This window comes from Clupea harengus, chromosome 18 (assembly GCF_900700415.2).
Source record: "Clupea harengus chromosome 18, Ch_v2.0.2, whole genome shotgun sequence".
Taxonomy (NCBI): domain Eukaryota; kingdom Metazoa; phylum Chordata; class Actinopteri; order Clupeiformes; family Clupeidae; genus Clupea; species Clupea harengus.
In genome coordinates this window covers 4660262-4672310 of record NC_045169.1, presented here as the reverse complement: position 1 = coordinate 4672310, position 12049 = coordinate 4660262, and the positions used below count along the sequence as shown (strand labels likewise).

Genomic DNA, 12049 nt, shown 5'->3' with positions numbered 1-12049 from the left:
TCAGATGAAAACAAACACATGTTGGTCTTGTTAAACGGGCTCATTTCTGAGCACATTTTGGTTTTTTTGCCATTCAAAGTCATTAAAACACCAGCTGGAAGCATCACAGTATTGTTACTATAGAGCTCTGTGTGAGCAAGAATGTAAGAGGCAGGTTCAATGCCTAGTGGAAGGTGCGGGAACAAAAAATTCCTTCCACCATCAGCTATTTCCCTTTAGTAAACTGCTAGATTAATTCCCTATCAGATGGTGAGTCATATTGACCTTGACGGAGATTACTATACCACTTACTGCAAAATCTGTGCCTGTGCATTTCTTGATGTCGTCTGGTGTCAATCCCTCCCAAATTTCAATCAGTGTAAGACCTTTGTTGTTATCCACATCAAAGACGGCCTATCAAAACAGAGAGATAATTAGATGGCACAAAACAATGAATTAACACATCAATCAATCAGCATTTTTTGTTTTTCATTTTTATGGCATTTGATTTTTATGGTGTAATAATAATAATAATAATTCGCTAGGTAGTGTTTAATGAGGAGATTACATAGACAACCAACACTGACAGAGATCAAGAGAACTCCAGTCGTACCACTGTCATCGCAGGAGGCAGGTGAGAAAATGGAAAATGGATTTAGATCGGCAAAGACAATCAAAAAAACATTTGAAGGAAATGGTTACGTACGCCCTCCCTTGAGAGCAATTTCAGGGGTAGAGAGAGAACACGTGTACGAGAACAAGAGAAAGAGTGAGAAAGATGGGGGGAAGGCAGAGGAATAGAGAGAGAGAGAGACTGTCTACAGGTAACAATTGTAATGAAACCGTTCAGCTGGGCTTTTCAATTTGACATTGTCCTTTGGTATTATGTGTTCTTTGCCATTCAACACGCATACACTGAATTGAACAACGTGCCCGTTACACCCTCTGCAGTGCACTACTTCTTTATATTGTGAAATGGGGAATTATTCTGTCTATTCTGCCTCCTTGTAGTTTGGATAAGAGTGAACCTCAAGCTTCTCAAGTGTGAAATTCATTGTGATTTAGGTAGGCCCTTGAACAATCCACATTCAGGTTGCTCAACAGGTACAAGAACGAAGCAAAACTCTCAGTCCGCCATTTTGATACACAAGTGATAATAAAGACGTAGTCCACGATTCCACGTGTTCCACGATGTTTTTCGTGAAAGGTAGTTGATATTTGAGTTCAACAGCCAATGAAATTACATTCCTCCCTGCCGTGCTCCTGAAGCACAGTGTTGATTGGCTGGGATTGTTTATGGCTCTGTCTGAGCCACTATGTTTGAATCCCATGTACAGGACCAGGACTGTGCATGAACACCAGAGGGGCCGTTTCAGCGCCTCGTGAGGAGCCGTTCACCCCGTTTGACCAGAACTGTGTGGGTACGGCATTAGAGTTGCTCACACCTGAAACAGTAGGTCATCGTCTGAAGCCTCCCCATTTTCTCAAGTGCCTGATAGTGCCTAAGGCTAATAGTCATGTCTGCTAAATTGCTGCTGCTGCTGCTAAAAAAACAACAACTGTGCTGTGACATCTAGGGTTGAACACATTGTTTGGATGGCATAAGCAAACAAAAAACAAAGTAAGCCAAGTAATCCTAAGAGCCTTAAGCACCTGTTAAACTACAGCGCCTTGTTAATAGCATGTTGGTTTGTATTGATTAACCTCCATCCCACTTCCCTGGCCTTCCTCAGTGTGTGTGTGTGTGTGTGTGTGTGTGTGTGTGTGTCTCTCAGGGCTGAGGCTGCCTCTGGTTTTGACAGCAGGCCAGAGCACAGAGGGCAACTGATGGTGCTGTGGGCTGACACACAGGCTTGCGGCGACACCACTGCACTCCAATACCTCCTGCCCCGTCGACACAGAGTGGCCAGCAGCTGCAGACCATTTGGGCTCGCCCTCGTTGTGTAACGTTTCGACCAGCCACAGGGCGTTTCATCGAAAATGAGTCAACTGCTCAGCTGTGACAAGCCCACTGAGTGTGTGGGGTGTTTGGTGTAACAGGCAGACATGGAGATTATATTTAGACAAGGCTGGCATAAGATGGGGGGGGGGGGGCACTTTCAGAGCTGCAATTTTGGCCTTATAGTGTCATTTTGGGAGGAAGCGAGGCAATGTGCACATCTTGACGTTTGGAGGACCACGCTGTAACCCAGAGATCTGACATGATGAGCATGTTCATCTACGCACTTACCACAGCGCGTTCATTTTAGCAGAAGACAAAATCCAAAATGTCACATTCACCTCAACTCTGTACATCTTCTCAGTACATCATCAAATTGCCCAGAAAAGCTTTTGGATTGTGTTGCGAATATGAATGAAGCTCAGTGAATCAAGGTGATGTGTTTTTGAAAAGAGACGCGTCTACGTCTAGAAGAGAATGTGAAGAATTGACTAAGCTCCATAACATAACAGTCCATCTGTCGCAGTAACAGCATGCCACTATGTGAGAAATCAAAGAAAACAGTTGGGTACACACAAACACTTGGGTAAATTTGTCTGCGTGGCGGAACACCAGTTTTACCATTTACAGAGCCAACACGTTTGATCCCAACGCACACAGTGCCGGGATACTGAGCATCTGGGAAAATCACCTGTTGAAGGAACATCCTACCAACCGACGGCTGTACAGAGTTCAGCTATACTGAAGCAGCTTTAAAAGGCTGATATTCATGCTTCCCAATACAATCCAGTTGCTGACTCTGTTTTTGGTTATTCTAAACAATGGCAGTCATTAGGGGGAAAGCACAGAGAGAGGGATGGCCTTCTGGTAGTACAAAGAAAGGCAAGCATGTCAAATCAATACACAAAATCAATGTCAAAACTGAAGAACAAAATAAATAAGTAAGTAAATAAATAAAAAAAAGACACCCAGGCCTTTTTGTTCCAAACCAAAAAGGTCATTTCCGAGCCTCAGCTCCACTTGCTAGTTTCATCAGCTGCTAGCGGCAGAAACATTCACTTCTATAGTGGCATTAATTCAACGGGGGGGGGGGGGGGGGCCCAACAGATAATCTGGAGTAAGTGGCTAGGAAGACTTCAAATCCCATAGTGCACACTGTCTGAATGTATAACAGAATTAGACATTACCCACATCAGGTATAGTTATAGGATACAAATGCTGATTGTGTTGAAATGCACTGTATGCAATACAAATAGAGTCTACACTTTACTCCTGTTTACCTGAATTACCTCTGACGGGCTGGGAAAGGCAGTGACAATTACACAAACAGTGGGCCTTTATGATGGGAAATATTCAGCATCTCACGGCTATTTGCACAAAAGATGAATGACTGCAGCATATGGGCCATGTGGTTTGGCCGGTAGCCTAATACCATTACAACCCAGCCTCTGGTGGAAGCCTGTACATTTGGGGGAAAGGGAGTCGATATGTAACGTAGTTGCTAGGATCTTCTGATTGGGTTAGGGGTTCGAAACAAACAATGCCATTTCCAGCTCCTGCAGACCATGCACAGTATCAAAGAACTTCATCTGGCCCTGCCATTTTTCATCATCGCTCAAACCAATTCAGGAAAAAAGGAAAAAAACACCTATTCACAACATACAGCACATCGAGTGAATAAACGGCCCATTGAGCTTGTTTCGCAGAATATCGCCTGAGTCATTGTGCGGTGGGCAAGCCTCTGCATCAAAGCCATGGAGCTCACTCATATAAGAGAAATTACTTTCAATACACTTTAAACTGATAAATTATTCATCCGTGCGTTTGAAAATAACTGTGGCTGTTATTTGATTTGTGTCGGGAAAGTAATATCCTGTCAGGTTAAACAATTGCGGCACAGTTGCATCCGTATGCCGAGCGCATTATAGCAAAGCCTCCCAATCCATTTCTATTTTAAGTGCCTCCTCCTCTGAGTTTAATATACAGTAATTCTCTTTGATCGCCACAAGGCCCTTTGACAACACAGATGCGCCGTCACATACATCTCGATTGTCAGACGTCTCCTAATTTTGTTTACACTGATGTACCGACCTTCTCCGTGATGATCCTGTCCACACACTGCTTGCCGGTGAGGGGAAGGTTGCACTTGTCCAGAATCTTGTGCTTGCCTCCCTGTGCCAGGAAGAGGAAGGAGAGAGAGAGAGAGAGAGAGAGAGAGAGAGGTGGGGAGTTATTTATGGCTTCATCTGAAACTCGGTACTCTGCACCCCATCACAGTGACAGTGGGGTGTCACGGTTTGTTAATGAGGCGTCCTGGACCAGGCTGCACCAAGCAGAGTTGTATTTTACCCAGAGCCGAGATTCAGCAAGACAAAATCCAGACTCAGAGAAAAAGGAATGTGTGTGTGTGTGTGTGTGTGTGTGTGTGTGTGTGTGTGTGTGTGTGTGTGTGTGTGTGTGTATGTGTGTGTGCATATGTGTATGTTTCTGCAACTCTAGCTGCTGTTATTAGAGACACAGAGATCGAGCACAAATCTGCAGTTGAGTTTGAAATAATACAGGCAATTAAAATGTTGGATGGGACTGACCACTGGCAACCCATAAAAGGCAGAGTGGTTTAAAGTGTATGTGTGTGTGTGTGTGTGTGTGTGTGTGTGTGTGTGTGTGTGTGTGTGTGTTTACAGGCATCAGTGTAGCCCACTATGATGTACCAGTTCTCATCAGGGTTTGGGTTAGCCAGTTTTTGCCAGGTAAAATTGATTAAAAAAAAAACAAATAATTGTAAACGTGTCGGTTAAAACCTAGCTATAATGTAGGCTAACCAGAACATTTGTGTTTTGACAGCGAAACTCTCTGTAGTACCACCCCCCCTCCCCCCTCCCTTCCCAACTTCCCCCTGAAGTGACGACAGAACCAGCAGCCTCAACAGAAGGTAAAATATGGATATTTCTTTCATATCTTTAATCAAGAGCGTGGCCTTGGTTTTTGAATGTTTTCCCTTTAAACCTGCCCTCTCTCTCAAATACCTCCTGTTCACAAGCAAATCTGCTCTGCTCTGCTCCGGCTCAAAACTGCACATAGGTAAACTGTTGCTTGTACAAATGCCCTCTCCTTCAGTCTAGGTCCTTCTCCTCGCACTCAGGCTGCTTGTGTGAGCTCGCAGAACTTTATTCTCAAATTAAAACACCACACTCTTGATTAAAGATAGGAAAACAACTCTGGTTCACATTAGGGGTGGTAGAGGTGAATGAAGTGGAAACGACAACACAAACTTCACCGCACTGCTAGAACACTTTCACCTCGGCAGAGCTCTGGGAAGTCTACACGGTGTGGGGTAACCTTTAGAAGCACAACCTCAGACAACCTTCCCCCCGACTCCCCGGGGGAGAGCCTGTGCTGAAGACAGGTCAAGATGGGAGGGGAGGGGGTTGGGGGATCTGGGGGGGGGGGGGGGGGGAGAGTACACTGAAAAGGAAGGGAAGAAAATGCACAAGAAAAAAAAATCTAAGAAAGCGACAAAAAAAATCTAAAGATAGACAGAGATGGAGAAGAGAGGTTGAAAATAAAGGGAGAGAGTGAGAGAGATAGGACATCTGGGCTGTGGTAAGGCCTTGTTAATTCCCTTCCTGAGGGAGGCTTAACTGACCCCTGAGGACACAGTGGCAGTCTGAGCAACTAAGGGGCAGCAGCATGTGAACAACACCCCCCAAGGCCTGCGCTCTAACACACACACACACACACACACACACACACACACACACACACACCACCCAAGGCCTGAGCTCTAACCACGTCTCTTTCCTCTGCCCCTGTGTGACGTGTCCCCAACACAGCTGTGGTCGGGAGACACACACACACACACACACAACACACAACACACAACACACACCCAGAGAGCACATCAGCTGCATAAATAAAACAAAACCATTGTGACACGTGAGTGAGTGAGTGAGTGACAGGTGGCAGGTGGAGGGCGCTTAGTGGAGCTTGAAGCTGTCGTCAGTGAGGGAACAGTTCCATGGTTGGGAATCACAGCTCCCAATTCCAGCCACGCCAAGCGACACGGTTTCAGGCCAACAGCGTTTACGGTGCAACAATGGGCTCTTGTGCAAATTCAGTCCGACGACAAAGAGAAGCCCCCTCACCTGTTGCTGCCAGTACACACAGCTTTGAGATACAGAAACTAGGTCGCTATAGTTAACCTAGTAATCTTCATTCATGTTCATTTCTGTGAAGATGGCTCTTTTGAACACCGTTCTCCTATTGCTGATTGTCTGTGTTCAAAGAATTATTGCAAAGAGACGTGCAGCACTTAAAAAAAAAGCCCCAACTCTCCAATACTTTATTGGCAACTGTGGTCCATGATCTAGTGACAGAGTGTCTACCACTGAAGACCTCATCAGCTAAACCACAAGAGCAGGATGGGCAGGTTGCTTTGGGTTTGGGTTGCCTGGTGTCGTGGAGGTCGGCAAAGGCCAGAGCCGTTGCCAATAAAACACAGCCGTCTTATTTTGTACGAGTGCCGTCTCCTGCCTGACACTTTGATCTGCGGCGCCACTGCTGCAGCCAGACTGGGAGGCCAATCAATAAGGGCAGAGCGAGCGCGCGCGCCAACCCCGGGGGCCGTGGACTGTGTCGCGCAGTGACACTCCCAGGGCCACTCTTTTCAAAGAGCATTCAGGAACCATTTGAACTGATCAGTTAGCTTCCATGAGCCACCAGACATGGTTCCTCTCGCCGTCTGAGTCGTGTTCGACTAGTGGTTGCTGATCACTGTAGTTTAAACATGTTTACTTATGGAGCAGGGTGTGGATTAGAGGAGGAGAGGAGAGGAGAGGAGAGGAGAGGGTAGAGGAGAGGACACCTCCATCAATCCCTCCCTCTCATACTCCGCATGAACTACACATGGCTGTCAACAATGGTGGTGTCTGTAAACCTTTACATAACAGACTATTCTTTTCTATTCTATCAAGAATCTGTCTCTTTTCATTTTCATCTTCTGAGACAATCAACACTAATCGTGACGGGCACATGTTTATATTTGATCCTGTGGCTCAGCTGTAACTGGAGTAACTGGAGGAGCAAAGTGCCAACACCACCAGGGTCAGGGGCTCGATAAGTGCTCCAAGCACTAATGGCAATGTATATCTGTTGTGAACTGCCTGTTGCTTTGGATAAAAGCGTCTGCTAAATGAACGAATGTGAATGTAGGACACGAGGCAGGCAGCTGTTAGTGATTCATTGTGGTTACCTTTGCGGAGTGCTCCATTGTCACCACCACCTTCGTTCCAGCACTGGCCACCAGGTCCATCGCACCACCCATACCTTTCACCATTTTCCCCTGGGAGAGACGAAACACAAAACTCTTCACTGATCTGAAATCAGTCATGCAAATAAATCATTTTGTTAAAAAAAATAAAATAAAAGCAAAACACCAATCAGCAAAGGAGAAGCCTGTAGTAGCATGATTATGTTCCTTACATAACACACAAAGCATTCATCAGATAAAATGGTTCTTAACCTATAATCCTCTTTTATGGACAAATTCGAACACATGATTAGCTGGACCTCGAGGGCGATAATTAATGACATTGAACACTGGGCAGGAAGAATGCGGCCCTGACAAACTAAACACGGCTCCCTGGATGCCGGAGACACTACGAAGAAACACATGAATTGCAATTCCTTTTGGCTTGTCAATTAATCTCGCCACTGTTTTGTCAGCTTTTTCTTTTGGAGACCTGCAAAAGGGCATCTTAGTTATTTACCATGCAAACGACAGAGTTGCTAGGAAACAGAAAACCTTGTTACCTGAGGCACAACCAAGAGGTATTTTCCATAACAGTGTTTTGTTGTCGTTTGTTATTATTCTGAGGTGGCTCGGAGTTAAAGCAGAAAAACACATTACATTTAGAGGCTTGCCTCTCAAAACCGAGTCGCAGCGCAAGTTGCGATTCAAAAATCTGATTCTACCCACGCAGTACTGCCCTGTAGAGTTCTGCAGTGCTAATGTCATTTTCTTATAAAAAACTGCAAAAAAATTGTGATTCAAAAGTTTGTCTTTACAACCACTCAAGTAACTTTGAAAGCATAAGTTCACATCATTACCAGACAACCTTGAAACCTTGTAAGTGGATTGAAATGTCATCTCTTGATTTAGATATAGATATAAAGGCATAATTTACCTTAAACGTAGGCGTCTCAGTTCTAAGAACCTTTTGTCTAAGGATACACAGGGGATTTAAGGATAAAGTACCCATACATCCGTTCAGATAAATGTCCCTGTGCCCACTGCACCCTTACTGTTCATCAATAATGTTTCCAACATAAAATGTTCCGAAACATTATTTGCCACAGAAACTCATTACACTTCACTACACCTCTACGTCCAGTGTAATGACTGCAGATTACCCCCGCCCCCCCAGAACCCCCCCAGAAAGGTTTCTGAGAGTTCTTCCCTGGCCCAGTTGCCTTGGTGCTTGCTCTGGACCGGGGGTCAGGCTCGGGGCTCTGTAAAGTGCCTAGACACCATTTCAATTCAATTTCAATTATTGCCGGTATATAAATAAAACTGAATACAATAACAAAAACTCTTAATCATTATGCTGGAGTGGCACCACCACCACCACCTCCTGCTGTTGCTGCTGCTGCTGCTGCTGCTGCTGCTGCTGCTGCTTACCCCATTTCCCAGCTTTTATTTAGGAATTAGTCACAACTCTCACTGGCACAGGGAGGGCTGGCAGTTTTGTGACTGAGAACATTTATGATCTTGTTGGGGAGCCTACCGTATGGTTATATTTTCAATTTTTCATCGACATACACATAAACCCCTGCACTGATATACACTGCCTATTTCTTGGGAACTTCTTTTATAGTTCTGTACTCTTACTCATTCGTCTTCTAAAAACGTATAGTGAGCGAGAAAAACATTTACAATAGAATAGAATAGAGTAGAATTTAAAAAATAATTCTCGGCTCCCTCTGCACTAAAATAGTCAGGGTTGAACAGTACTCTGCTTTGGCAATTTGCCAAATTACTTCGGGTCAGTAAGTCAGAGTGCTTCAGTGCCGCCCATGATAAATCCGTTTTCACCACGTAGTTGATGTTTTTCAACGGTACAGACCCTTCTTCAAATACCATGTTTGGCCTAGAGCAAATCCCTGATGCATATATATATATATGGTCTTAAGGCTAACTCAATCATTTAATCTTAGTTTTAGCTAAGTAATCTAATCGTCAGTATTGTAACATACAGGAAACGACAAACAAAAGAACTGCAGCTCCCTCTGTGATTGTTTTATAACATTAGCGAAGACCTGAGTGGACAATGACCTGCCACTTGTTAGCCAGGGTCGAGGGGCTTTAGCGGAGCGCAACAATGCCTGCACTCGTTATTTGGTTTTCAAGAGCAGCGTGTGGGCGCTGTGGGACACAGACACGGAGGAAGAGCGTGGGAGTGCGCTCCATTCAAGATGTGCTTGGCCTTTCAACTGTTTGTGGATGAGAAGTCGGCAGCAACGGCGGTGTGCAATGTGCAAGCACTCCCCTAGATCCAGAGGAACGGATCAAATTAAGCCCCGTAATACCTTTGCTCTACCTTCGTGCGAAAAAGAAAAAAAAAGAAAACATAATCTGTGTTTCCAATGCCAAGCCCACAACAATTAAATCATATGGTTCAGGCCGTATTAACATAATTAGAAAATCCTTCGGGCGGGAAAGCTTTTAGAACAGTTACATCAGTTCTTGCGGGAGGGGTGATATGGTAACTACCCTGAAAAACTGGGGCATCAGAACATGCCAGAGATGAACACAGATTCTCAATTGTATAGATTTCTTCCCAAAGGAACTTGTGACAATATAGCTGAGCATCAGCCCAACACAAAGCAATATTCGTGCCACAGAACTAACACGATTACAGTCTGATTTCCCTTTGGAGGAGACAGATGGAGTTGCACTCCTCTGATTGGCTGTAAGATAGCCAGGGTCATCGGTTTCTGCAGCTATTTTTCTTACCAACCTTGGCTCAGGAGATCTAATGACTCTTCCGTTCAAGTACATTTGAAATGCAGCTTTTCCACAGTCATATAGATATGATTCTATGATTCTACATAGCCCGTACTTTCAAAACATAAACCATTACCACTGTATATCTAGACAAACAACAAACATCAACAAAAAAACATCATCCTGTTATATTCTCACATGATGAATCTGCTGTATTCTAAAGGGATGTGACCACTCTGTCCAAAAAAAAATAAAAATAAAAAATTGATCCACATTTCGAGGGACGCTGCTCAGTCCTGGAACCCAAATGAACCTGTGTGGCTTTGGCGTCCCTGTGCCCTGGACACAGCATCAGTCCTCGGGGGCCTTTAAAGGGATTGCAGGGTAGCAGAGAGTAAATGGGAGATTACTGTGATTACTGCGCCAGCGTTGTCTGCTTCATTTAAGAGTTTAACGGCCAGACAGGAAGTGATTGAACAAGGGCTCTATGAAGCATCACTCCATTCACCTCATCACACTCACTCATACTTACTTTCTCCCTCTCTCTCTCCCCCCTCACTCTCCCTCCCTCTCTCTCCCCCCTCACTCACTCTCCCTCCCTCCCTCTCTCTCTCTCTCCCTTTCTTTCTCAGTCACTCACACCCACACACATGTGGATTTATGTAGCTTCATTAAATAGACATTTTCTGTTGACCACTTTTTTTTAAAAAACAAAATCATTACCCGTGACATAAGAGTAATGAGGGGATGTTAAGGCAGAACTATGAGCTTTTTTCAAATGTCTTTTGAATTGTTGAAAAGTAAGCAATACGTTCTCTACAAATGGTTGCTGCCAGTATTTTCAAACCTTTTTTAACACGTTAGTCTGAACTGCAGCAAGACTGCATTCAAGTGTCTTTACCCAAAACATTAAAATCACATTTATTCCCAGTTTTTGACTAATAACCAGCCGTTTCTGACTAATAGCCAAAGCGCGGGGGCCCTCCTGTATCGTAACAATTCAAAGTAAGCATATGCCCCGGAGAGACTCATCAAAGCAGGCAGAGCCTCACACTCATGTGGCAACGGCATGTGGAGCAGCACACAACAGAGCAGACGAGACCCACACAGGAGGTCAGGCACACAGCATAAAAGCTGTCCCTCGGTGGCAGTGGCCAGGGCAGAGCAGCACTATAAATAACCCTGGCCACTGAGGCCGAGCGTGGAGCTGCGCTGCATGGCCTTTGGGGCTCCACTATCGACTGGCCCCGTCAAGGAGGGGGAGGGTGGGGACGGGGGACGGCAGAGACCGAGCACCCGGGGGGGCAAGAGGCACTGAACGAAGGGCAGACAGTGAGAGCATGGAGGCCTTGAATGGAAGTCTGATGCTTTGGAAATATAAATAAATAAATAAACAACAACTGCAGTTTCCTCTGCAAGGCTAGTGCTGAGAGCCATTGATGCTCAGAGGTGATGCTGTCATTGTTGTTGTTGTTGTTTATGGAATGCTCCTTCGCTGCTCCCACCAGTGGGTTTTATGATGACGGTTATGGTCCTCGCGAAGGCCATTATAACAACGTGAAATTAGTCATATGGCGTTATGGTGAGCCACCTGTTGCCTGCTTGTTACATATCTCTTGTTCAAGGTCTCGTGTAATGAGGAAAATGCCGTCAGATAAAATCATCGGCTGTGCCTGGGATGTCACTCGTTGACGTGTGTTCCTGTGCTGAGAGAGAAAAAACCAACTCTTCTAATGACAGACACTTTCAGGTCCATTTGGGAAATATTACTCGAAAGAAGAGAGACGGGTAATTAGTCTTGTGTAGTTTCTGATCTGCTTAGCGGCCGGTGCGTAATAATTCATGTTTCCCGACTTCATGCGCGGGCAAGTAAATTGGCTCTTTAGCTCTAGAGATGGCTCCTGAGTGTTGTGACTGCAGGGTTAATAAGGCAGAGATTCACTTACAGCCTTCCAGAGGCTGAGGCAGAGGCAGAGGCAGAGGCAGAGGCAGAGGCAGAGGCAGATGACGAGTCGCCAGCGATTACAGCTGACAGCCTGCCGGCTTGACAACAATGACGTCTGTCTTTTTTTTTTTTTTTCTTGTCTTTTTTTTCTTTCCAATCAAACACAGGATGTGATGCGCTT

At 45.1% G+C, this 12049-nt stretch overlaps 1 protein-coding gene across 1 annotated transcript in view; it reads right to left on the bottom strand.

The window, feature by feature from the left end:
- Positions 1-12049, bottom strand: part of oxct1a (3-oxoacid CoA transferase 1a) — a 35243-nt gene that overhangs the window by 756 nt on the left and 22438 nt on the right. The window contains exons 14-16 of the mRNA XM_012820654.3: positions 7170-7259; positions 4010-4090; positions 292-393 (exon numbers count right to left, since the gene is read on the bottom strand). Coding sequence (XP_012676108.1) covers positions 292-393; positions 4010-4090; positions 7170-7259 — 273 coding nt within the window. The remainder of the gene's footprint in view (positions 1-291; positions 394-4009; positions 4091-7169; positions 7260-12049) is intronic.